Source organism: Sus scrofa, chromosome 11 (assembly GCF_054392235.1).
Source record: "Sus scrofa isolate SSC_HxYL_T2T_F1_AM1 chromosome 11, Sscrofa_HxYL_maternal_Yorkshire_Landrace_v2.0, whole genome shotgun sequence".
NCBI classification, from domain to species: Eukaryota; Metazoa; Chordata; class Mammalia; order Artiodactyla; family Suidae; genus Sus; species Sus scrofa.
The window spans coordinates 84,493,754-84,520,607 of NC_139393.1; the positions used below are offsets into that span (position 1 = coordinate 84,493,754).

The following is a 26,854-nucleotide window of genomic DNA, read 5'->3' on the forward strand; positions in this document are numbered from 1 at the left end:
GTTTGATCCCGGGTTGCTGTGCCTGTGCTGCAGGCCAGCATCTAGAGCTCCGATCTGACCACTAGCCTGGAAACTTCCATATGCCACAAGTGCGGCCCTAAAAAGTCAAAAAAAAAAAAAGGAATCACCAATGCCTCCTCGTGCTACCTGCGACTTCTCTAAAGACCTCGCTCGACCTGCATTTGCCGATGCCCACCCTCCCTCCTTCACCCACAGGTGGCGAAGGAATGGACCCACTCCCACCCCGGCACACCGGTCCCGCCCCCCCCAGGCCCCACCAGCCACGCCACCACCACAGGTCAACAACTCCACTCCAACTCTGAAGATCACAGCTGCCCCCAACTCACCAAGTGCAGGGACACAGCTGTGTGGCCTCAGGTCCCAGTGAGTGTGGTGACACGTGAGACGCTGACCCGGGAGCCCCCTTCTGAGCATTGTTTCCAGAGGCCGCCACTGCTGTGCTGACACCTCAAACCGCCCGCACACCTGCTGCCTCAGAGATCATGAACCTCGTCCTTTCCTTTGTCCCGCATCCCACCAGCGAGGCCGGGCTGCCAGCACCCGTCCTGCTCGGCAGCACAGGGCCCACTGTCCCCGAGTGTCCCCAGCCCTGGTCAGCTCCTGCCTGGGTCCCAGCAGATTCAGGAGGATGCTGCACGCCTGCCCCACCCCTCCTTGGTCGTCCTAACAGCGGATGATAGGACACTCCTGCCTGCATCCTGCGTCCCAAAAACCCCAGTGCGGGGATGGGTAAGACTGAAGGCAGACGGCCCTGGACAAACGACTCCAGCCTCGGGACGAACTGGCGGTGGGCGGGGGGGGGCCAGCCCCTGCCCTTCGGCTGAGCAGCCGCTCCCCTCCTGCCTCTCCCCCGACTCCAGGCCCCTCGAAGGGACGGCTCCCACGGCCATGTCCGTATCTCATGACCTCGCCTCCAGGCTTAGGGGCGGCCACCTGACCCTGGCGCATACAGGCGGGCATGTGGGGACGGGGCAGACATAGAATCGGACGAGGGTTTGAACTGAACGTCAGAGAGAACAGGGATGGGTGACGAAGCCCGAAGCTGGCACCGCCCCACCCTCGCCTGCGGAGGCGCCTGACACCCACTTCTCCCATCCAGCTGGGTGTCCCCGACTCACTCCTCTCCCAACACCAACGCCAGGGGTCAGCACTGAGCTTGCAACTTCCACCCCCCATCGGTGCTAACCCTGCAGGTAAGAGCTCAGTCCCTCCAGACACCCCCACTTCAGACGCCAGCAGCAGTGGGGTCCCCAGGCCAACGGCACTTCTGTCTGCCGACTACAAATTTGGGGGGTTTAGTCACAGAATTCAGAAAAGCCCTCTACCTCCTATTGCAGATTTCATAGAGGACACAACTCAGGCACAGCCTCACGACTGAGGCACGGGGACCAGTGGCACGTGCATGTCCCCTGCAGATCCACCCCCACCAGCACCCCTGCGTCCAGCCATCAGGACGCCGTAGACCCCGGCACTGGGGCAGTTATGGAAGGTTGACTGAAGCACCAGCTGGCGGTGAGGAGCCCGGCCTGGGGCCGCTCCCCTCCCAGGAGGGAGGCAGGACGGGGGTGGAAGCTGCAGCTCTAGTCACGGCTGGTCTCTCTGGCACAGCCCCCGTCCTGACACGACTTAGGAGCCCAGGCTCGGTCGTCCCACGAGCTCAGAGAAGACACACCCTCAATCCCGCTGTGGACCAGGAGCCAGGGACACAGACCAAACGTGTCTATACTGTAACTCGGCCCTGAGGTGAGCTTCAGGTTGGTCTGGGTTTGCTCAGGGACCCTAAACCACTCTCTACTCACCACGTCTGTCCCACTCTCGATGCTCGGCTCCCACCGGCCTCTCCCGGCGGCCCCCTTTCCTACTGCACCCAGCTGGTCCTGGGCGAGGAGGTCCCCTGACTATGGAACAAGGGACCATCCTGGAAGGGCCGCCCCCGCTGTGTTCCACGGATGCTGGACGGACTGGCACCCACACAGGACATGCTCCGCCTCTCTCATCTTTACTGCGCTGGCTCTTCACAGCCAATCCCTGCCTAAGGCTTACGACCTGGAGTGGGCCAGCATCCTCCCAAAAGTCCTTCTTTTTTTTTAATGGAAGTTCCCAGGTCCAGGACTGAACCCAACCCCGCTGGGACCTATGCCACAGTGCTGGGCGGGGGATCAAACCAGCACCTCTGTAGCCACCGGAGCTGCTGCAGTAGGAATCTTTTTTTTTTCCCCTCTGGTTTTTTGCTTTTTAGAGTCGTACCCGCAGCATATGGAGGTTCCCAGGCTAGCAGTCCAGTTGGAGCTGTAGCCGCCGGCCTATACCACAGCCACAGCAATGCCAGGTCCTTAACCCACTGAGTGAGTCCAGGGATCGAACCCACAACCTCATGTTTCCTGGTCAGATTTGTTTCCACTGCGCCATGACGGGAACTCCTGCAGCCAGATTCTTAAACCACTGTACTGCAACAGGAGCTCCCCATTAAGTCATTTCTGAGCCCCAGAAAGGCCCAGCGATCTTTGCACGCCTCTACCTGAGCTTAAAAACTAAGTCACAAAGGAGTTCCCGCTGTGGCTCAGCAGGTTAAGAACCTGACATAGTCTCTGTGAGGATGCAGGTTTGATCCCTGGCCTCGCTCAGTGTGTTAAGGATCCAGCGTTACAGCAAGCTGTGGTGCAGGTCACAGGCATGGCTCAAACCTGACATTCTGTGGTGTCAGCTGCAGCTCCATTGCGACCCCGTGGCCTGGAAACTTCCAAATGCTGCAGGAGCGGCCGTAAAAGAGAAACAGAAACAAAAAAGCAAAACCCTAAGTCACACAGAGCATCTGCCTGTGGGTCCGTCTGCCTCACAGACACAAGCTCAAGGCCAGGAACCACCCCCCTCACTCTGTTCACACAAAGCCGAGTCCAGGCCTGAGCCCGGACGCAGACGGTGAAGAGTTCAGGGACAGTCCTGGAAACGGAAGGCCAGTCCCCCACCGGGAGCACAACACGCTGGTGGAACCACGCAGACTAAACACACGCGGGAAGGCCCCTGTGCTGAGGACCAGAGGAACCGCGCTTACGTCGGAACCGGTCTTCAGCCCTGCTGGTACCTCTCTCTGCAACAGTCCGGCTCTGAGGGACAAAAGGTACCAGATAAACCCCCTCCTTTACCCGGTGAGTCCACGCTGGGAAAACACTTAAGCAAACGGAGGGAGGAAACAAGACCCTCACGGCAGCACTATTTTTAACAGCTGGGAACAACGGGCAAAGCCGCGAGCAGTGGGAGCCAGAGGATGCTCTGAGGAGCCCCGCGGGGAGCACGGGCTAGTTCCCAAAAGGCAAATCGACAGGAAACACGAAGACGAGGTTTCCAGGAAACAGATCTGAGCGACACTAACAGAATCTGGGAGCGACCCAAAAGCCCCCAAATGAGGACGGTGAACTGCAGTACGTCCATGTGACGGAATGTTCTAGACTATTTGAAAATGTTCTAAAATGCTTAAGAACATGAAAAACCGGGAGTTCCTATCGTGGCTCAGAGGTTAACGACCCTGACTAGTATCCATGAGGACAAAGGTTCGATCCCTGGCCTCGCTCAGTGTGTAAAAGAGCCAGTGTTGCCGTGAGCTGTGGTGTAAATTGCAGATGTGGCTCAGATCTGGCGTTGCTGTGGCTCTGGCGTAGGCCGGCGGCTACAGCTCCGATTGGACCCCTAGCCTGGGAACCTCCATGTGCCACGGGAGCGGCCCTAGAAAAGGCAAAAAGACAAAAAAAATTAAAATTAAAAAAAAAAAAAAGAAAAAAAAAAGATGGCTGCAAGAGATATTAAAAAAAAAAAATGAAAAACCCCTAAAAATACAGTAAGTGGGAAAAGCAGATGACAAAACAATTGAAAGCAAAAACTGCTTTTTCTTAAAAAAAAAAAAAAAAAAAACCACTATACACATGTTCGTACATTTTTCAAGTTGTAGGAATATAAAGCACTCAAGGCAGGTTTTCCTGCAGATTCAATAATTCAACAATTATTCGTAGTCTTCAGAGGTAGTGATTACACATAGCTACACGTATCTACAATTATTATATGTATAGTTGCCAATCATATAAAACAGAGGAAAGCAGCCTCTTAAAACTACAATATTTTAGGGAGTTCCCATTGTGCCTCCGCAGGTTATGAACCCAACTAGTATCTATGAGGATGTGGGTTCGATCCCTGGCCTCGCTCCAGGGGTTAAGGATCCGGTGTTGTTGTGAGCTGTGGTGTAAGTCACAGACGCTGTGGCTGTGGTGCAGGCCGGCAGCTACAGCTCCAACTTGACTGCTAGCCCGGGAACGTCCATATGCCGCAGGTGCAGCCCTAAAAAGCACTATATATGTATATGTAACGTTTTATTTTATTATTTTTTTTTTTTTTTTTTTTTTGGTCTTTCCTAGGGCCGCTCCTGCAACATATGGAGGTTCCCAGGCTAGGGGTCCAATCAGAGCTGTAGCTGCCAGCCTACACCACAGGCACAGCAATGCCAGATCCGAGCCGTGTCTGTGACCTACACCACAGCTCATGGCAATGCCAGATCCTTAACCCACTGAGCAAGGCCAGGGATCAAGCCGGCAACCTCATAGTTCCTAGTGCGACTCGTTAACCACTGCGCCACGAGAGGAACTCCTGCAACATTGTATTTAATCCTGTTAGAATCCCCCTGACTTCCTCTAGGTGCTGTGGGAGATAGGAGTGCCCTGCTCAGTCGCTAAGTGAGAAAGTGAAACTGCACGTGATTCCCTAGCCCAAAAGCAGCCTTTGGCCCTCCATCCATCAAAAGGGAGCGAGGCCTGTACCTCGAGGCTGAGGGGCCAGAGGAGGGCCTGCACTCGGCCGGGAAGCCCCGACGGAATGCAGTGGTGACCAACTGTCCTTCAGGGCAGCAGAGCAGCCAGCCGGCCAGCCACGTGGGGACAGTAAGACTGTCAGGTAGGTGAGACCACTGAGAATCCAGGCACCATCGGCGCAACCCAGGCTCACTCACCTCGTTGGCTCTTTTGATGATTTTATCGTCCACGTCTGTGACTCCCATCACCATGACGACGCTGCACCCAAAGACCCTGGTCAGGATCCTCCGAATTATGTCAAATCTAACGTAGGAGCTGAAAGACAGAAACGTCAGGCCGCCTCTTCTGCCGAAGGCATCGCCGCCATCGGCAAAAGGACATCGTGTAACTCGGAGCGCGTGAGTCCACAGGAGCTGGAGGACAGCTGCGAGGAGCTGTCTGACTGGCCCGCGTGAAAAGTGACAAGGTGCTGCCTCCGTCTCGGGACACAGCATCAGCATTTCCAACTCTAGAGCTGTTTGGGAAGCTGACAAGTATTGGATTGTATAAAAATTCACCATGGGTCCATCCAGCAGGTTAAAGGATTCGATGCAGCTGCGGCTCCGGGCAGCTCAGATTCAGGCCCTGGCCTGGGAACATCCATATGCCACAGGTGCGGCCCTAAAAAGACAAAACCCAACCACCCCCTACCCCTCCTGCCTAAACACACACACAAACATTCAGGGTCAGCTGATCTCATGGCCTCGACTGTTATTTCAACAGCCTCTTAACACCTGCGCTCGTAAAAAAACATCCTCCCTTGAAAACGGGCCTCATATTATGACCCCTGGACTGTCCATACGCACTCCTCAAACACAGCTGAGGCCAAATCCTAGTGACAAGTGACCTCCGAAACCCCTTCCCAAGGAGTTTAAAGGTTAAACATCCTTCTGAAGCCTCAGCTGCTTACTACAGATTGAGCAAATTTCCAGCACCTCACAGGGCTGCTGCGTGCAATCGCAGGGACTGTGCGGCAGGAATTCCAACAAGAGACAGTTCTCACTAGGACGACTGCCACGCCTCGCTGTTGGGAAGAACTCCATGAGAAAACAGGAACAGCAGCCCAAACAAAATGAAGGTGTTCCCTTGTGGCCCAGCAGGTTAAGGCACAGCGCTGTCTCTGCAGTGGTCTGGGATGCTCCGTGATGCAGGTGCCATCGCCAGCATCACGGGTGATGCCAGGGCTAAAATGAAAAGGTCAGCTTGGCCTGAAAGAACTTGGGGGCTGCAGGACCCCGAGAGCTGCAGGTGCCTGCTCCCCGGGGCCACCGCCAGCTCCACAGCCGCCTTAAAAGCCCAGGTGCAGGACAAGGGCCGCGGACTCGGGACTGCCTTGCCCAGCCCTGCCCAGCAGCTCTATTTGTAATCTGGGGACAATAGCACCACCACCTGGTGAGGTTAGAGGACTACACGGGCTGGGGTTTGTAAAGCATCTAGGATGGTGCCTGGTCAGAAGCAAATGCTCAGCCTCTGCAAAAGAGGCTGGTGGGAGTTCCCGTTGTGGCTCAGCAGTAACAAACCCAGCGGGTACCCATGAGGCCACAGGTTTGACCCCTGGCCTCGCTCAGCTCTGTGGGTTAAAGATCCAGCATGGCCGTGAGCTGTGGTGTAGGTCGCAGACACAGCTCGCATCTGATGTGGCTGTGGTGTAGGCCGGCAGCTGTAGCTCTGATTAGACCCCTAGCCTGGGACCCTCTATATGCTGTGGGTGCAGCCCTTAAAAAAAAAAAAAAAAAAAAAAAAAAAAGGCTGGTGGGGAGGGCTGGTAGGGTCAGCAGGGAGGCAAGTGTAGAAGGGAACCCGGAGAGGAAGTGGGGGCAGGTGTGCAGAGGCGGCCTTGGCAAAATCCTAACTTTACCCAAGAGCAGGGCCGCAGGCCTGACCACCCGGCCGAGACTCGCAAGCTCTTCAGAAACCCGTGGCACTCAGGTTTCTGCAGTGCAGGGACCTCCTCCTGAGGCTCGGGCGCTCCCACAAGATGGACCCAGAGGGTTATCCTGGTGGGGCCGGAGCGAGTCACACAGAAGCTTCTGGAGTGTTGGTCGTGTTTCTGGGTCTAAGCCCTGAGCACCGACTCAGCTGCACCCTTAAGAGCTGTTCTCGTCGCCACGTTTGAGGGGCGAACACAAACTGCCACAGAAAGACCCGGCCCCTCCGAGATGAAAATAAGACAGACCCCTCCTACCCACCTTTCCTTCAGAATTTCTTCCTCGGTCCTTTTAAAAGGTACCTAAATGTTTTCAATGGCTAAATAATGGCTGCAGCCTGTGTCAGTCTCACAACTCAGGGAACTTGGAGGCACCTGGAGCTGCCTCTTTGAAATGAGGTTACTGAGGAAGCCAACGTTCCTCGTCCAGCGAGATGGGAGGGGCCTGACCTGAGCCCGACACCGTGGGCACACCTGCCCCCATCAGCCAGGTGTGCCCACCCAAGTGGGGGGTTGTGCCTCTGAAATCATTTTAGTGCGTTGCCTATGACCACACCCCACTCTGGTTTAACATTTATTCAATAAAAAGACTGTTTTCTTCCTTTTTTGCCTTGGTAGAGAGATTTTCCAGGTTGGGAGAAACAGTCACTGCTGTTGGGTTTTCTATTTCCCCAGCGTATTTTACACGTCAATAAAAAGATAAAGTTTTTAAAAAAAGATAAAAATACGCTCTTTATAATAGGAAGTTAGCTCAAAGTGAACTCAAAAAAAACGACTGCTGGACCATTTATTTTGTCATAATACACACAAAAAGTTCAGACCTTGCTGCATGATAAATAACTTTTTAACACTTCACTTTTACTCTGGATCTAAATAACAACAAGTTTAAAAGATGCACAAGAGGACATAGAAAATACTAGGGAAAGTGGCAATTTTGATAAACGGAGGAGCCAGGGCCGCTTACAGTTGAGAGGTGAAGACAGGCAGCCCCTGGAAGCCAGCTCCCCAGGCCCCAGCCCAGCCCAGCCCTTCCCCAGTGTGCCACCTCCTGCAAGTGGGCCTTTACCACACTGCCCACTTCGGGTCCTGGGTTAAGCAGCCGTCACAGGTGCCACTTCCTAACATGGTGGAGAGCCAGCACGACGGCCACTGTCCTTACATCTCAAAGAAGGAAAGTGGCCTGTCCACAGTGGGACGCCAATAAGCGAGAGGGCGGGGGGCAGAAAGAGCTCCTGACTAGCTGGGCCAGGGGCCCTTGCAAAGGCCTCATCTCACTAAACCCAACAAGAAGCATCTGATTCCCAAACAGGTCATTTTTCACCGCTCCTCGCTGCCTCCCTGAGTGTCCTCACCTGTGAAATGGCACTAGGTTCTTCAACGGTTACAAGAACCAAGTGAGACTGAAACGCGAATACTTCCCGCAATGCCTGGAATGCAGTAATTACTCGGCATTCTTAAATTGGCACTTGAGGGATGGAAAAAACCTGCAAAAGGCTTTTTTCTTCCTAATCTAATGGTCGCTTAAAGTGTGAAAATTCAAATTGTGGACACTCACCAAGCATGGCCAAGGTGTGCGTGATCATAGACTGTTGGTCCACAGCTATACCTACGGACAAAACACTCCATTTGAAGCATGTTTGCAAGACAGGCCACCACATTCTGTTACCATCACCCTATAACCATGACTTTTTCAACAGGAACCACTTCGGGGGAATGCCTAAGTCGGGGTTCTATTGCACTCAAGTCGCTAAATTCATAGCCAAAGCCGTCACCATTCCACAGCGTCTCTAAGGGTTCTGCCAATCTGCTTTATTACTTATTAACTGCTTCCACCCGAGAGCCCAATTCCACTTTCCACGCAGAGCCCCCGCCTCAGGAAAAGCTGGGTCCACAGTCCTTCCCGCCCCACATGCCCCAGCACCCTGCTCCCCCAAGCCCCGGGGGGCTACCAAGAGGCGGCATCCGCGCTGCTCACGATCAAGGGGTCTTTCCTCCGGGTGAGGCTGTTGTACACCTTGACGCCCGTGTCGTAGCCCGCAGGCTGCAGCCACTCTTGCCCGCGAGCCCCCGACGCCGCCCGCCCAGACGCCGGCCCCAGGCCCAGCGCGGCGGGGAGGAGCTGGGAGCCCAGACGGGCTCCGCGCGTCCGCAGCATGGCCGGCGCACCAGCCGAACTGAGGCTCGCCGGCCCCGCCCACTGCAGAAGGGCCCGCCCACCCGGAAAGGGCCTGCCAGGCCCCGCCTACCCGGAAGGGGCCAGTCAGGTACCGCCCACCCCGGAAGGGGCGGCCCCGCCTCCCTAGGGCGCTCCGCCGTCCGCGGCTGCGCAGGGGCAGAGGGGCCGGGCCCCGGGGTGGGGGAGGGAGCGGCGGGCGCGGGATTGTGGGCGACCGACCCGGCGACCGCGGGCAGAGGCGCTCCGCTCGTCCACGCCTCAGCGCAAGTGGCGCGGGGCGTCTGAGCTGACCCGGCACGAACCTGGTTTCGAAGCGGGTCCCCCGGCGGGCCCTCGCCCGCTCGCGGGGCTCGCCTGCATCGCAACGGTGCACACACACAACAGACCCCCTCTTTCTGTCTCGGGAAGAAAGACCTAAGCTAGGAGGCCACCCATCCACCAAGCATGCATAGTAGGAAATGTCTGCTTGGGATTTACTTTAAGGTTAAAATTTCTGTCGGTCTGTTGAGAACAAAACCATTCAGAATTGCGGCTTCGATGGGACTTTTTAGAAGTTGCTTTGTCTCGAGAAACACGTCCCTATTAGTATCTTGCAAAACAGCGTGGAAAAGAGAAAAGATCCCTTTGCCTTTGCAGCGCTCAAGAGCGCAAGGAAGTTCCTCATTTCTTTTTTTGGTTTGTTTTGGTAGCTCTAAAGAAAGGCAAGTACTTAAGAAGAGACGAACTAGTATGTTCCTGGAGCACTTACAAAAACCTCTCCCCCACGATCCCTGGAGTCCAATTCTGCAGTTCTATTTCAAGCTTAACGGTAGTCTAATGTAAACTGGATGCTAATGCCTGACGCTAAAATGTTAGGACCTATTTTTAGGATTAGGAGACCTCCACATCAGTGCTAAGCTGGGGCTCCTCCACCGCTCCCCCACTGCCTGCATGCTTGCCTTGACGTTGTTTTGTAATTCTCTCTCCTTTCTCCTACAACGTGTGAATGTTTCTCTCCAGGAGTACTTTAGATTGAAAATTCTTTTGGAGACTCTTACTGCACCCAGCAACCAAATTCAGGGGAGGGGGGTTCCCCTGTGGCTCAGCGGTAAGGAACCTAGCGCCCAGGAGGACGAGGGTTCAATCCCTGGCCTCAGTGAGTTAAAGGATCCTCCGTTGCTGTGAGCTGTGATGTAGGTCGCAGAAGCGGCTGGGATGCGGCGTTGCTATGGCTGTGGTGCAGGCCAGCAGCCGCAGCTCAGATTGGACCCCTAGCCTGGGAACTTCCATATGCTGTGAGGGCGGCCCTAAAAAAAAAAGACTCAGGAAAGCGTTGCTGAATTCATCTTGGATGAAACCTACCTGTTGTGCAGGTAGAAGGGAATTTGGGCAGTAAAGCGTCTGATAGAGAAAGCTCTGATCCTGATACTAGACGTGCCAGTGAAAGAAGAAAATGAACCAAGGCTTCACTGCCATCTGTGGAATTCAAGGAAAAAGCCTGAAGTTTTTGGAAACTGCTTTAGTAAGTCTAAAGACCAAATCCTGTACACCAACCTGGATAGCTGGCATGTTTTACTTGGCCCTGAGAGATCATGATTTTTAAACTAACAATGGAATCTTCTGTCCTGTGAAAACTGGTCCTGTAAGGGGCTCAGTCCTTAGCCTGCAGCAATTTAGCTTTTCTAAAGTCTTGGGGGAATCTTCAAATATCAACACATCCATTATTTAATGATGGCTAAAACAGGACTCCTCCTGCAGGTCCAATATTAAGGTAAAGTGAAAGTGACTGGGAAGATGCATTAGCATCTACACCTAGAGAGAGAGTAGAGTCTTCGGAATTTGAAGTCGGAACAAGGAAGTTTATTAAGGTTCTATACCATCATGAATGCCATTTCTTACTCCTGAATGACAACAACAACAAAACGTAGTTCTCAGCATGGCATTTTCTTTTAAAGCAAAATTTTGTAAATCCAAAGTACAGTAGGTAAGGTAGCATATTGTTCAGGGCATTGCAGGTTTGAGATAAATGTACTAGGATTTATATTTTAAGCACTTCAAAACAAAGAATTGTATGTTCATCTCTTTTGTTCCCATAGGTTTGAGCATCTCCATTAAAACTAGAAATACACTTTTCCATAGTGGCATATTTAAAATGCCCGATCAGGAGGTCTCACTGTGGCCCAACGGGATCCCCCGAGTCTTGGGAGTGCTGAGATGCAGGTTCAATCCCCTGCTCCACAGGGTGGGTTAAGGATCCACTGTTGCCGCAGCTGAGGCTTAGGTAGCAACAGTGGCTCAGATCTGATCACTGGCCTGAAGACTCCATATGCCAAGGGGCGACCAAAAAATAAATTAATTAACTTAATTAAATGACTGATCACCATTAACTATATTTTACTACTGGTCCTCTAACCTTGTCCAGAAAACAGTAAGTCATTGGTATACATTTTAAGAACTTTGTAAAGCTAATCAAATATTTTCTGACTTTTTAGCCCAAGGGGTAAATTAAATGTCTTGTAGCCATTATTCACCACTGCATTCCTAGTGCATAAAAGACATGGTAGACAATCCTAAATACTTCTTGTTGAATGAATAAAAAGCTGTTGTGTTTCACACGTCTGTCAAGTCCATGAAAAAATGAGAGGAATCATTATTGATATGACATCTCCATGTGCCTCCAGGGCAGCCAAAAAAAAAAAAAAGATATGACATCTTGATTTAAAAAAAAAGGCAAAAAAGAACCTGGAGTTCCCGTCGTGGCCCAGTGGAAACGAATCTGACTAGGAACCATGAGGTTTTGGGTTCGATCCCTGGCCTCCCTCAGTGGATTAAGGATCTGGCATTGCCATGAGCTGTGCTGTAGTTCACAGACAGGGCTTGGATCCCTCCTTGCTGTGGCTGTGGTGTAGGCCGGCAGCTGTAGCTCCGATTAGACCCCTAGCCTGGGAACCTCCATATGCCACGGGTGCAGCCCTAAAAAGACCAAAAAAAAGCAGAAACAAACAAAAAAACCTCCGGGATTTCCCATCCTGGCTCAGCGGTAACCAACCCAACTAGTATCCAGGACAACTAGGATTCGGTTCCTTTCCTGGCTCAGCGGGTTAAGGATCCGGTGTTGCCCTGAGCCGAGGTGTAGGTCGGAGACAGGTCTGGGATCTGGTGTTGCTGTGGCTGTGGTGTAGGCCTGTAGCTGTAGCTCCAATCAGACCCTTGGTCTGGGAACTTCCATATGCCACAGCTAGTCATTAAAAAAAAAGAAAAAAACAACAGCAGGAGTTCCCCATCGTTGTGCAGCGGAAACGAAGCCAACTAGGAGCCATGAGGTTGCAGATTCAATCCCTGGCCTCACTCAGCGGGTTAAGGATCTGGCGTTGCTGTGACCTGTGGTGTAGGTCACAGACGCAGCTTGGATCCTGCGTTGCTGTGGCTGTGGTGCAGGCCAGCAGCTACAGCTCTGATTCAACCTCTAGCCTGGGAACCTTCATATGCCACAGATGCAGCTCTAAAAAGCAAAAAAACAAAACAAAACAACAAACACTCCAGCTTGATGGTCATTGGGAAGGGTAAATTATTTCTCACCTTTTTTCTTTCTTTTTTTTTTTTTTTTAACAGCTGCTGGCCTACACCAGAGTCACAGCAACACCAGATCCGAGCTGCATCTGCAACCTACACTACAGCTCAGGGTCACACCGAATCCTTAACCCACTGAGAGAGGCTAGGGATGAAACCTGGACCCTCATGGTTCCTAATCGGACTCGTTTCCACTGCACCATGACAAGAACTCCACCTTTATTTTTTTTTTTAATTTATTTTTATTTTTTTGGCTTTTTGCCATTTCTGGGGCCGCTCCCTCGGCATATGGAGGTTCCCAGGCTAGGGGTCGAATAGGAGCTGTAGCCACCGGCCTACGCCAGAGCCACAGCAACGTGGGATCTGAGCCACGTCTGCTACCTACACCACAGCTCACAGCAACGCCGGATCCTTAACCCACTGAGCAAGGCCAGGGATCGAACCCACAACCTCATGGATCCTAGTCAGATTCGTTAACCACTGCGCCACGACGGGAACGCCCACCTTTATTCTTAAATTCAGATAAACACTACTCATTTTAGAGCCAGTGAATGCAAGGATTAAAAGAACCTCTTTCTTGTTACTGTACTTTAAAATTACGTATATGCGTTTCTCCTATGCAACGTTTACTCTATTCCATATAGTCTCTTCGTTGCCACATAGTGTCACAGTATTAAAGCCTTTTAAGCAGGCTAGTGGCCAATAAATGAAACTTTACCTATCATTTGCTTTACACTGGGCCCAAGCTGGAAAAGTGTGACTCTCTAAGTAAAATAACCACTTTCCCAAATATCGAAGTGAACGTTTCCTGATGTGAGGGTGCGATGAAGGGGTAGAGTGAAGATCAAACCCATTTACCTCAAAGTTTTACTCCTACTCGTCGTTTATCACCGCAGCAGCGTTCCAACCCATTTCCAAAGACGACCAGCCCAACTTAGTCTGCACTGACAGCCACATCGCGGACTGCTCTGCAGATCGCTGCTAGGGGCACTGCGGATCAAAACCTATTTTACAAACACTGGCTCGGTCTGAATGACACTGAGTAATTAAGAAACTCCCGCGGTCTTGGTTGTCACGACACTGTTCTCCGGACACTCGGGAACTCCACCAGAACGTGATGAACCGCAGAGCATCGATTCAGTCCCAGGGGGAGCGGCCACCGGGCAGCAGGGCACCCGGAGCCAGGCGAACCCGCCCACCCACCCGTCCGAGAGACGCAGCGCCGCCCAGGCACAGAGGCGGTAGGGACGTCAGGGGCCGAGGCCGAACTACCTGACAGGGTTAGAGTTGGCGACACGACACCCGCCAAAGGACAGGGCAGGACAAAGGAGGCCAAACGAGTCCTCCGAAAAGCACCAAGCGCGGCGCAGACCCGCATGCCGCGGACAAAGCGGGGGAGGGGGCCACGCCCACAGGCGGGGCCTCGGCCGGAAGAGGCGGGCCTCGCGCGGCCCCGTCGTCTAGGCAACGGGGCTCCTCGGAAGCCCAAATCCAGGCGTTTAGGGCGGGGAGAAGAGGGGGAGGGGGGCCCAAGGCTGCACAGGGAGAGGCCCCCGGGACCCGGGCGCCCGGACGCTTGCCCCACCACGGCTTGGGTGGTCTTTCGAAGTGGGGGCGCGGACTTTAAGAGAGGATTCCATGGCACATGCGGGAAGGGGTCGGGGTCACCTGCCCTCTACGGGGACCCGGCCTGGCGAACCGCTCCCCTCTCGGGTCCCTTTGTCTCCAAGCCGCTCGGCGCTGGGCTCCGGCCGGCAACACAAAGGGCGGGCGGTGAGGACCGCGCAGGCGCGGGAGCCGCCGAGGCTGCCGGGAGTGGTGGTCCGACTGCCGAATGGTAGGTCTCCGGCGCGGGCAAATGGGCCTCTTGGCCACACAAGTACGCATGCGCAACCACTTCCGTCTTGCTGGGCCAGCCTGGTCCCTCCGCCCCCGGAGGGACGCGGGTTTCTAGTAGTAAGAGCCGAGGGGGAGGTGTCCGTGATCGCCCCGCCTATTCTTTCTCCTGATTGGGCCGCCGGGGTGAGGGCGGAACCTGGATTGGCCCTCGAGGTTGCCAGTCTGTTCCGGGCCGTACTTATTTCCCGGCTGCGAGGCGGGATCAGGAGTGTGGGACTGAGCAAAGGGAAGGAGATGGTGACCCGGGATTGTGATGGTCCCGAGGCCGGGTCGGTTCCAGAGAGCTCTGGGCTATGCCACCTGCCTCTCCCGCAACACCCAGCGGCCATGCAGCCCCGCCCGACGCACTTTGCCTGCAAGTGCGAAACTCCCACTAAAGTTTTCAGCTCGCCCGCTGCCCCTTGCCCCCGCGGCCCCTGCCCCGGCAAAAGTGACAGACAAAGCCACACCCCCGTGCGGCGGGGCCGGTGAGGGGCGTGAATGCGGCGGGGGCGGGGCCCACGGGGGAGGGGGCGGTGGGGCCAGGACGCATGCGCGATGCAGGGGGCCGAATGTTTCCCAAGTGTTTGAAACTGGTATTTGGGTTTTCCACGTTGGACAAGTGCGGCGCGGCGGGCGGCGCGCGCCCCTTCCCGCGCTCGCTCGGCCCCGGCCCCGGCCCCTGCGCCGGGGTGCGCGCCCGCACGCCCGCCCGCGCCCGCCCCGCGCCCGAGGCCGCCGAGCTCCGGCCCGGCCCGCCAGGCGCCGGTCCCCGGGCCCAGGCGGTGCAGCTCGCAGATGTAGCGGCGCGGGGCCGGCCGGAGGGGAGGCGCCGGCGGGCGGGAGCCTTGCATTTTGCAGCGCTGGGCTCCGAGGGGGCGGGGGCCGGAGGAAGCGGAAAGCCGCGCCGAGTCGCCGGGGACCTCGGTGAACCATGTTGAGCCCTGCCAACGGGGAGCAGATCCACCTGGTGAACTATGTGGAGGACTACCTGGACTCCATCGAGTCTCTGCCTTTCGATCTGCAGAGAAACGTCTCGCTGATGCGGGAGATCGACGCGAAATACCAAGGTACGGCGGGATGGATGGGCGGGGGCGGCTGCTCCATCCCCGTCGGTCGCGGCGCGCCGCGGGGCCGCGGGCCGTCCTGATCCCCGCTTGGGGAGCCTCGATCCCGCGGCGGGGCCCTGGCCGGACAGAAACAAAAGGTCTGGAGCGTCTTTGATTTGCGAAGGTCCTTGTGCGCGAAGCCCGGACACGGAGGAGGAAGAAGGAACGAGAGGTCTCAATGCCAGGCTGCGCGAGCAAAGCGCTCTTTGTAGTGAAGTGACGAGGCGGGGTGCTGCGGGGGAGGGGGCGCAGGGGGCGCCGGCTGAGGCGCCGAGGGAGGGATGTGCAGCGGTCGCTAGCTAGGGGCTCAGAGACGGTGCTGCGCGCAGGGCTGCTGGGAGGGCAATGCGGGCGAGGGGTCCGCCGGCCCTGCTCGCCATCCCCGGAACCACCTTCACTCAGTCCCGAATCTGAGTGTTACATAAAGTCCGGGGTCGGTACTCCGCGTGGTGCAGCCCCAGTCGCCCCCACCCAGCCCCCGGCCCTCCCGCGGTGCTGGACACGGAGCGAGGGCCGACGTACGGGGGGCGACGCGGCCGGGTGTAGTTTGCGGAGGGCCAGGGCTTTATTCTGTGCGTGCAGTGGTCAAGGGGAGGGGAGGGAAGGGAGGATGGGGCGAGGAAGTCGCCCATCTGTGCTGTGCTCGGGGGGCGCAGGCAAATATTGTCGACTTGGAGAGGAACATGGCAGGGGAAGAGGACCTGTGGGTCGTTCTCTGCTGCCTCGGCCGCCCAGAATGCCGGAGAGAGACGGAGGGTTCGGGTCCGCTGGGAATTGCTGGCTGTTGGGGAAACTTTCCTCCCAGGTCAGGCATCGCATTGGGGCTGTGTTTGGAACGTGGATAATCACTCCGAGTTTACTAATGTTTACAGGACTGCGCAGCAGGGAAACGGAAGAGTGGGGGGAGGTGGAAAGCCACTACATGCCCCACAACAGACAAGACTCACGCGAGGAAGGCGCCCCTGCGCGCTCTACCCGAGGCTTTGCTTCGCAGCGACTTTTATAGGAGGCTTATTAGCATATTGTGAACGTTCCCCCTTGGCCTTCTGTGATTGGCCGTGGCCTCTCCCATGGAATGTCCTTATCAGTCCGCTGCTGAACCATTGGTTGCTGAGCCGGATGAGGGCGGGCCTTGCGCAGTTACTGGCATAGATCTCTGTTTCCGCTGCCTCTTTTTTTCTCTTTCGTAGAGGGGCGGGGAGGAGGGAGGAGGTCGAGTTGATTTGAACGTCTTCAGGTCGCCCGGCCTCCGGCCCTGCATTGGTTATTGGTGCTGCTGGGGCGGGCCGAGTTCTCTGACCCTGGGTTGTGATTGGTGCCCCACCTGGCCACCGCCCTCCGGTCCAACGATTCCTACTGGCAGTGGCTGCCGGGGCGGGGCGCGCCTCCCACTGGCCGCCTACCCATTGGCGGGGCTGAGCCAGCCTCGCCCCCGCCCCCCACCGACGCGAGCTTGGCCCCTTCCGCCGCGGAGTAATGGCGGCGCCCGGGGTACAGGGCAAAGCTGGCGATCCGTGTCGCTGGGATTGCCGGGGGCGCAGGCGGGGCTCCGGGTCGGGTCCCAGGGACCCGCGGGTTCGGCCTCGCGGAGCAGCGGACGCGTGAGTGACCCGGGTCTGGGGCTGCTTCTCGGTGGTCGGTGTCCCGGGACGAGAACTGAGTGGCCCCCTGTGCGCTGAGCTGGGAGAAGGCTTACGGGGTGGAGAGACGAACGCGGGGAATTTCGGGTTTTCTGGGGCTTTGTGGAATTCTCTCCAGCGCTGTTCGCTAGCACTGTTAGGGAATTTCAAGATGACGAAAAAGTTTATCCTTAACATTTTCTGGCGTCCCCGTCAGTATGCCCCTAAGGCTGCTTTCTTACTGCTGTCCCTACCGCAGGAAGCCGGTTTACTGCTGCAGAACCAGTCTCTTCAGTCGAGTTAATGCATAGTTGGTGCGTATTTGGTTCATTCGGAGAAAATCAGTCCCCCTCCCACCCAAGTGCACTTTGAAGCCAGTGCCCCGAGTGAGCTGCAGAGCCTTCCGTCGTGATAATAATGGTAGTAATATTATCGTAATAATAGTTGATAATTTGGTTGCCATTTACAATAAATGTTGAGATACACACCATATTTCCAAAAAATTAAGCCTTTTTTTTTTAAGGGCCGCACCCGCGGCTTATGAAGGTTCCCAGGCTAGGGGTCGAATCGGCGCTGCAGCTGCCGGCCTACGCCACAGCTCAGGGCCACACAAGATCCTTAACCCACCGAGGAGGCCAGGGATGGAACCTGCGTCCTCATGGATACTAATTGGATTCGTTTCCACTGAGCCACGACGGGAACTCCTGGGTTGCCAAACTTTGGTTAACAGTATTTGCTTAGTAAACATCAGTTGGGTGTTAATTCATAAGGATGGATTATAACTAGTTTACCAATGATACTTTGGGTTATTTGGAATTAAAAACATTTTTAAGTTACTATTAAAGTATTTTTTAAAATGCCCAAGCATCCCCATGGAAGAGGATCAGCAGTGGTCAGAGCTGATGCAGCTGAGGAAGCCAGGTGTGCTGGCAGAATGCCTCCCTAGGTAGTGCTCAGATTACTGTTTCCAGATGTTTGTGCTTCAAGAGGCTTTGCTGATAGAGTACTTTGCTTGGGGCGTCAAAGAAATGTGTGCCATTGTGTAGGTAAAGAGAATTTCGTGATGGGATGTTTTTTTCCTAAAGTGAGGCTTCACACAGATGTAAGCTTGCTTGTGAAGTGAAAGAAGCTGTATGCCATTAAATTTTAAATTAGCGATATGATAGAATTGTTCTCTTTTCTATGAAATGTTAACATTCTTTTTAAAAATTGAAATTTGGTTACTGATTAAGCCAAATGATACAGTTTCGTAATGTGTAATTCACTTAAAAACACACGGCAGAAACTCATTTTAGTATCTATGAAATAGAACCTGGATAGGTTGAGCACAGCTATTTATTTTCAGAATTAATTACTCAAAGAGACCAGGAGGTTATGACCTTCCTCCTTTCTGGCGGCAGGCAGTCTGCACTGTGCCCCTAGCAAACGTCTTCAGAGCTATCTTTAGCTGAAGAATACAGCCTGGGAAACAATGTGTGCCTAAATCGTGTGGGCCTAAATTCACGCTTTGCTCTAGGGTTAGGATTATGCCTTATAACTAAATTGGAGATAGATCTGGTAGGGGCGATAATCACATTTTAGACACTCACACACGTCCCCTTCCTAGTTGGAGAATAGAATTGCCTTAATTTAATGATTACTGTTTAGGGAGAATAACTGGGGATTTCTACCTGTGTATTTAAATGGGCTTTTGGCAAAAATACTGACTTTATTCTTAATTTCCATCAGATTATCTAAGAACTTTCATTTTGTGAGAAATTGCTTATTTACATTTGCCAAATTTATACATTTAAAAATCACATAAACTGTCAAGTGTTGTTATTAGGGCTCAGGGGGTTAAGAACCCGAATAGTATCCGTGAGGATGCAGGTTTGATCCCTGGCCTTGCTCAGTGGGTTAAGGATCCGGTGTTGCTGTGAGCCCTGGTGTAGGTAGCAGGTGAGGCTCGGATCTGGCGTGGCTTTGGAGACTCAGCAGCTGCAGCTCCGATTAGACCTCTAGCTGGTAACTTCTATGTGCTGCAGCTGCAGCCCTAAAAAGAAAAAAGAATCACATATACAGTCTTCTAACTTATCCAAGAAGTTTAGTAATGAGGGGGTTTTGTTTGTTTTGACAATGTTTTAAAATATGTTGCCTTTTGTAGCTATGTTATTGTTTTAAGCAAGCAATGCAAAAGTAAAATCTGCCCCCTTTGTTTTAAAGCAAGGCTAGATTGTCTGGCTTAAATTACTACAAAAATATTTGAATAAAAACAATGGAAATACAGGATATAATCATTAATTTTATAGAAAATAAAAGTTTAGACCTCAGCACTTTGCCTAAATTTGAACTTTCTCCCTAATTGCCTGTCCAAGGAATTGGCTTTTATTTTGGGGACAGACAGACAGACAGACAGACACACACACACACACACACACACACACACACACACACACGGCATGCGGAAATTCCTGGGCCAGGGATCGAACCCATGCCACAGCAGCAACCCGAGCCAGGTGTGACAGCACCTGGGTCCTTAAGCTGCTGAGCTACCAGGGAACTCCACAATGACTTTCTTGGAGACTAGAGAGTTGCAAGGCTCGGTAGTGTATATACCACATGGGTATAATGCTTATTTTTTCCTTGGCAGAAATCCTGAAGGAACTGGATGAGTATTATGAGAAGTTCAAGCGGGAGGCGGACAGCGCACAGAAGAGGAGGGTGCTGCACTGCATCCAGCGGGCCCTGATCCGGAGCCAGGAGCTGGGTGACGAGAAGATCCAGATCGTGAGTCAGATGGTGGAGCTGGTGGAAAACCGGACCAGGCAGGTGGACAGCCACGTGGAACTCTTTGAGGCACACCAAGAGGTCAGTGACACCACTGGCCACAGCAAAGCTGGCCAGGATAAGTCCAAAAATGAGACAATCACACAGCCAGAGAAGCCCAACAACAAGCGGTCCCGGCGGCAGCGCAACAATGAGAATCGGGAGAACGCAGCTAATAACCACGACCACGATGACGTCACCTCCGGCACCCCCAAGGAGAAGAAGGCGAAGGCCTCCAAGAAGAAGAAGCGCTCCAAGGCCAAGGCGGAGCGGGAGGCGTCGCCCGCAGACCTCCCCATCGACCCCAACGAGCCCACGTACTGTCTTTGCAATCAGGTCTCCTATGGAGAGATGATCGGCTGCGACAACGACGAGTGCCCCATCGAGTGGTTCCACTTCTCCTGCGTGGGGCTGAGCCACAAGCCCAAGGGCAAGTGGTACTGCCCCCGGTGCCGCGGGGAGAACGAGAAGACCATGGACAAGGCCCTGGAGAAGTCCAAAAAGGAGAGGGCCTACAACAGGTAGTGGTGGGCCCGGCTGACCGGGGAGAGCGGACAGGCTGGTATTTATTGCATCGCCACCTGGACAGCGGGCGCAGGGGCTGTACGGCGTGGGCCTCTGCAGACCTGGGAAAAGGGGCCGCTCCTTCTGCAGGGATGGCCGAGTTCTCTGCGTTTTCATTGGTGCACACGTGTAACAAGCAAGGGGTCTGTGGATCAGCATTTTAGAAACTGCAAATACAGTTTGAATTAAACACTCAAGTGAGTCTCTGATTTTGTTTTTTGTTTTTTCCCTGGGGGGCCAGGGATGACCTGGAAGCAACCTAACACATTAAATGTGGAGAGAAAAGATTCCATTTAGCTATTATTTCATTTTAATAAAAATGTTACTACTTCATGAACAAGTTTTTTTTTGTTTTTTTGTTGTCTTTTTAGGGCCGCACTCACGGCATATGGAGGTTCCCAGACTAGGGGTCGAATCACCCTACAACACAGGCACAGCAGCACAGGATCCGAGCCGCGTCTGTGACCTACACCAGATGACAGCAACGCCGGATCCTTAACCCACTGAGCCAGGCCAGGGATCAAACCCACGTCCTCATGGATATGAGTCAGGTTCGTTACTGCTGAGCCACAAGAGGAACTCCATGAACAAGTTGTTTTAAAATTTGGCAAGCTGCTAAAAAGATAGCCCATAGCAAATTTGTTTCTTGCTATAAGAGTGTATAGCCATGTAACAATTCCATAAAAAGGTTTTTGACGTTTGAAAATTATTTTTTAAAAAGCTAAATGGTCACATTTTACATGACAGACTTTTTATATACTAGCCCATTCCCCAAATGGCCATTTTTAAATGATTTTTTTAAATGGGTACATTTTTTTTATTATTAACGCAAACAAGAGTGGTCTAGTCATGGAGCTTCAAATCACACTTTTGTTCCCACAAATACTGGTGCCGCCAGCTACAACTTAGAAGAGATACAAGTATATGCTTCCCCATGAACCTGCACTTGCTCTGTTATAATCAGAAGTGCAGCCACATGCCACTGTGCACCCAAGCTGCATTTCCTGCTGTGTGCATGAGAGGTGTACAGGTGTGACATCAAGAAATAAATGCAGGAGTTCCCTGGTGGTGCAGCGGATTAAGGATTTGGCCTTGTCACTGCTGTGGCTCAGGTTGATGCTGTGGAGCAGGTTTGATCCTGACCTGGGAATTTCAGCATGCCACTGGAGTGGCCAGAGGAGAAAAGAGAGAAGTGTACCTTGGCCAGTTTATTCATCTACCAGTATATTTAATCTTGACATAAGTTTTAAGTTCTTAGCTTAAAAATATGTACACCAGCAGTTTAGACAAAGCCTTAAGCAAATTTTGTATTATTTTTCTCTCTTAATAATGGAGTAGAAGTTATCTAATTGCCAACCAAAAATAAGTGTCCAAACAGAGTCTGTGTTTAGACCAGGGGTTGGGAAATGACTGCCCACAGGCCAGACGCAGCCTCCACCTGCTTTTGTAGGGCCTGTGAGCCAAGAAGGATCTTTTACATTGTTAAATGGGTTTGAAAAAAAAAATGAAATAGAAAACATGTCTATTACATGACATGAAAATGATATGAAGTTCAAATTTGAGTGTCTGTAAATAAAGGTTATTGGCCCACAGCCAGGCCCATCACTAACGCGTTGTCTGCGGCTGTTTTGTATAACGGCAGAGTTGAGTGGTTGTGACAGACCCCGTGACCCACTAAGCTGCAATGACTGCCTTTCTGGCCCTTGGTAGAGCTGTGCTGACCTCTGAGTTAGATAACTTCTTGCAGGATAATCAGTGTCCTCCACCGGCCACACATTGTAAAGGTCAGTGGAATTTTCATTTCTAAGCAAAACGCAGTTCACGTTAACCACGTTTTAGAGAGCGTCTCTCCGTGGTCTGTTAGGTCTCGGAAGCCGCCCCGAGGAAGAACCGTGTAACCTCTGCAGCAGCTACAGATCTGGAGAGCGTGTTGATTATACAGAAAATAGCAACTTGTTTTCTGATTGTTTATCTTTGTAAACAATTATTGAGAACTTTTTTTGTGCCAGATATAAGTCCCTAACTTTTACCTTAAATTTCCAGTATAGAGGGATGTTTGGTAGAAAAATGCACATAGTAGTTGCTCATACATTAAAATGTGAACTTTTTGCAAATCAATACCTATAAAGAGGCATTTACTTTCCAAAAAAATTCCCAAACATTTAAGAATCTGTAGTGCTGGAGTTCACATCGTGGCGCAGCAGAAACGAATCCGAGTGGGAACCATGAGGTCACGGGTTCGATGCCTGGCCTCACTCAGCGAGTTAAGGATCTGGCGTTGCCATGAGCTGTGGTGTAGATTGCAGAAACGGCTTGGATCCTGTGTGGCTGTGGCCGTGGTGTAGGCCGGCAGCTGTAGCTCTGATTGGACCCCTAGCCTGGGAACCTCCATATACCATGGGTATAGCCCTAAAAAGAAAAGAAAAAAAAAAAAAAGAATAGTGTTGACATTTGATAAGATTTACCTAGACAAAAAATAGCAAGTTTACTATATGAAAATAAGTTAACTAAAGTAGTTGACGACAATCTAATAGCAACGAAAGTAATTTAAAAGAATCTTAGTTGGAGTTCCCATTGTGGCTTAGCAGTAACATATCCAACTAGGAGGTCAAGAGTTAATCCCTGGCCTTGCTCAGTGGGTTAAGGATCCGCCGTTGCCGTGAGCTGTGGTGTAGGTCACAGACGCGTCTCAGATCTGGCATTGCTGTGGCTGTGGTGCAGGCCAGCAGCTACAGCTCTGACTCAACCCCTAGCCTGGGAACCTCCATATGCCACAGGTGCATCCCTGGAAAAAGGAAAAAAAAAAAAATGTCAGGACTATACACAGCACTGGGCCATCCACAGCCGGCGCATCCAAAGATGCTGAGCCCGGATGCAGAGGAATGGCCAGTAGGAAGGGCTGACTCTGAGCGGTACCTGGGCTTTCCACTGCCGGCAGGTCAGCACCCCGCCGTGGTGTTCAGGGGTCAGCTGTGTGCTCTCCACAGTGTGGCTCTAAGTGTTAATGAAGTGAAGAGCGTGACAGTGGCCTGGAGTCCGGCTTCCTGCCCTTGATGATGTTTCCAGGAAGGGCTGGTGGCTGTGGCCGTCTTTCTTTTAAAATGTGGAGTTTATAGCAACAACAACAACAACAACAAAAAAAGACAAAAAGACCAAAAAAAAAAAAAAAAAGGAGTTCCCGTCGTGGCGCAGTGGTTAACGAATCCGACTAGGAACCATGAGGTCGCGGGTTCGGTCCCTGCCCTTGCTCAATGGGTTAACGATCCGGCGTTGCCGTGAGCTGTGGTGTAGGTTGCAGACGCGGCTCGGATCCAGCGTTGCTGTGGCTCTGGCGTAGGCCGGTGGCTACAGCTCCGATTCAACCCCTAGCCTGGGAACCTCCATATGCCACGGAAGCGGCCCAAGAGATAGCAACAACAACAACAACAACAACAAAAAAAGACAAAAAGACCAAAAAAAAAAAAAATAAAATAAAATAAAATGTGGAGTTTAGGAGGCAGACTTTGTTGGATTTGGCAGTCTTTGCAACCACCTTTGTTAATTCCTGTGGACACTGGATAAAAAATCACAGATAAGCACTTAGAACATCAAGAATTAGGCTTTAGATTGTGATTAGATAAAATTGCAGGTAACCCTGGGGGAGTGCTGAAAATGAGGTTGAATTCTTTTGGTAACAGATTAGTGAAAAGCTATCTAATGTAGTGTGTGTGTGTGTGTGTGTGTGTGTGTGTGTGTGTGTGTGTTTGGCCATACCCCTGGAATGCAGAAGTTCCTGGGCCAGGGATCGAACCTGAGCCACAGAAGCGACAGTGCCAAACTCTTAATCACTAAGCCACCAGAGAATCCTTGCTTTGGGTTTTTTGTTTTTGGGTGTTGTTTTGGTCTGTTTAGGGCCACACCTGCGGCATATGGAGGTTCCCAGGCTAGGGGTCGAATCAGAGCTGTAGCCGCCGGCCTACACCAGAGCCGCAGCAATGTGGGATCCGAGCCGCATCTGCGACCTACACCACAGCTCAGGGCAACGCCGGATCCTTAACCCACTGAGCAAGGGCAGGGACCGAACCCGCAACCTCATGGTTCCTAGTCGGATTCGTTAACCACTGTCCCACGACGGGAACTCCTAACCTGATTTTATTTTTTTAAAAAAATGGGGTTGATACTTTCCCAGCTTAAAACCTCGATGAGAAGTCACTGCAAACTGAGTAACAGGTTAAATCTTGATTTGTACAATTAAATGCTTTGTTAAACCAGTGTTCCTCTTAAATTAGAAAATGCTGAGAGTTCCCACTGTGGCTCAGCAGTAATGAACCTGACTAGTATCCATGAGGACACAGGTTTGGTCACTGGCCTCTCTCAGTGGGTTAAGGATCTGATGTTGCTGTGGCAGCTGTGGCAGCTGCAGCTCCGATTCAACCCCTAGCCTGGGAACCTCCACATGCCGTGGGTGTGGCCCTAAAAAGCAAGAAAAAAAAAAGAAGATGCTTATGTTTAAGCAAGTCCACTTTAAATAAAGTGAGTCAGCCTTGCTGACAGTTTAACAGCCATTGTATACTGCCTGCTGTGTGCTAGCACTGGGTTAGGTGTCTGTACACTTACGCTAAATCCTTTTTTTTGCCGAGCCTGCAGCGGGCAGAAGTTCCTGGGCCAGGGATTGAACTCTCGCCGCAGGAGTGACAACTGCTTAGCCATTCGACCACCAGAGAACTCGTGTTAACTCTATAACAACCGTACCTTAAAGATGTTAGTGCTCCCGGGACCAGAGTCTCAGACCTCACATCCCTCCTGGGCTTGCTTTATCCTCCCGTATCCTCGGATCTCCATCCTGCACCAGGGGACCTGCAGGTGCCACGGTGATCCTGTCACTGTCCCCACTGCTCAGTTTACGACTGAGAAACTTCCCTGGTCCGGGATCAGAGCGGGAACAGGAGCCCGGGGTGCAGGGTAGTCGGAGCCTGGGGTCTTCCATGCTGGGCTTCTACCTGAATGAAAGACCTGTTGCCTGCTACTGAGCCCGGCGGCACCTGCATTTCCTCCCGGAGAAGCAGCGCTGTTGGGGCACGGTTCCTGTGGTGCCTGTCAGGAAATGTCAGGCCTCTGTTTCACCCTTACAGTTTTAAGCTGTTTACTGGAGGCAGAGGGCGGGCCCGAAATCCACTGAGATATGAGGTCGGGACTAGCCGACCTTGTACAGGTTAGGCTGAGTTAGGCTAACCTCGGGGGCAGGGGGCGGCTTTTCTCAGCCCCTTGTCCTCATAGCAAAGTAAGGCCAGTGACGGCAACCCCCCCACACACACACAGTTGGGGGCTCCTCCTAGTGACAGGGGGAAAGTACCTGACAAATCCTAAATCAAGATGTGAATTGGGGTTCCCGTCGTGGCGCAGTGGTTAACGAATCCGACTAGGAACCATGAGGTTGCGGGTTCGATCCCTGCCCTTGCTCAGAGGGTTAGGGATCCGGCGTTGCCGTGAGCTGGGGTGTACGTCGCAGACATGGCTCGGACCCCGAGTTGCTGTGGCTCTGGCGTAGGCCGGAGACTATAGCTCCGATTGGACCCCTAGCCTGGGAACCTCCATACACCGCGGGAGCGGCCCAAGAAATGGTAAAAAAAAAAGATGTGAATGGTGTTTTTGGTCAATCGACTGTTCTGGTGAACAGGTGTTTTCTGAAAGTGGAAGCTGAGACTTCCTACAGTGGGAGAGAAACAGTCACGTCCAGCCTTAGACTGAGGGGGTCATGTCCCCTCTCCTCCGGGGTGAGGAGGAGGTCTGCAGCTGCTTTTCTGTAAATGATTCCGTTTCTCTTTGCGGAACACACAAGGAAGCAGAGAAATAGAGTTTTTATCTTCAGCAGCTCTCAAAGCCCATTAAACTTCTTGCAGACTCACCTCCTGACTGAACTTGAGAGTAGAGAGAAAATGAGTCCAGGTCCTTCCACGTGCAGGTGAGGAAACCGAGGCCCAGAAGGTGAAGTCACTCAGCAGGTCAGCGCGGGGCTCTTGGACCGGGTCCGAGCGTTGCGGCTTAGCGCAGCCCCGGCCCACTGCGCCACGCCAGTCCACGTGTAGCCTGGTCTCATGTGAAATCGGCAGTCGCTCTTCCTGGGCGTTAAGTAAATACTGTGTCAAATGAATAATGAATCTGAGAGTTGACATCAAAAAACAAGACATTTTTGGAGTTCCCATCGTGGCTCAGCAGAAACAAATCTGAGTAGTATCCGTGAGGATGCGGGTTTGATCCCTAGCCTCGCTCAGTGGGCTAAGGATCCGGTGTTGCCGTGAGCTGTGGTGTAGGTCACAGACGAGGCTAAGATCCCGCATTGCTGTGGCTGTGGTGCAGGCCAGCGGCTACAGCTCCAAGTTGACCCCTGGCCTGGG

At 52.7% G+C, this 26,854-nt stretch overlaps 2 protein-coding genes across 16 annotated transcripts in view; one reads left to right on the forward strand and one right to left on the reverse strand.

Annotated features, from left to right (window-relative positions):
- Nucleotides 1-14,266, reverse strand: part of CARS2 (cysteinyl-tRNA synthetase 2, mitochondrial) — a 38,696-nt gene extending 24,430 nt beyond the window's left edge. For 6 of the 11 annotated variants that reach the window (XR_014819963.1, XR_014819964.1, XR_014819962.1 and 3 more), the window contains exons 1-3: nt 8,730-8,956; nt 8,336-8,386; nt 5,012-5,129 (exon numbers count right to left, since the gene is read on the reverse strand). Coding sequence is in view for 7 of the 11 variants with exons in the window: in XM_021065912.2 (XP_020921571.1) it covers nt 5,012-5,129; nt 8,336-8,386; nt 8,730-8,935 (375 nt within the window). In the remaining 4 variants the exon portion in view is untranslated. Of the gene's footprint in view, nt 1-5,011; nt 5,130-8,335; nt 8,387-8,729; nt 8,957-13,363 lie in introns of those variants that run through there. The other 5 variants (XM_084982300.1, XM_084982299.1, XM_084982298.1 and 2 more) reach the window with 5 other exon arrangements.
- ING1 (inhibitor of growth family member 1) lies at nt 14,014-22,089 on the forward strand. Of its 5 annotated transcripts, none has more exons than XM_084982309.1 (3): nt 16,942-17,093; nt 17,371-17,531; nt 19,741-22,089. In XM_084982309.1, exon 3 carries the CDS (start codon nt 19,887-19,889, stop codon nt 20,439-20,441), a length of 555 nt encoding a protein of 184 aa, XP_084838435.1. In that variant the 5' UTR covers nt 16,942-17,093; nt 17,371-17,531; nt 19,741-19,886; the 3' UTR covers nt 20,442-22,089. The 5 variants fall into 5 exon arrangements, with proteins under 5 accessions (XP_020921576.1, XP_020921577.1, XP_084838435.1 ...); XM_084982307.1 differs by having other exon boundaries at nt 17,371-17,425; XM_021065917.2 differs by lacking the exons at nt 16,942-17,093; nt 17,371-17,531 and adding an exon at nt 14,014-14,342.
- The last annotated feature ends 4,765 nt before the right edge of the window (nt 22,090-26,854 follow it).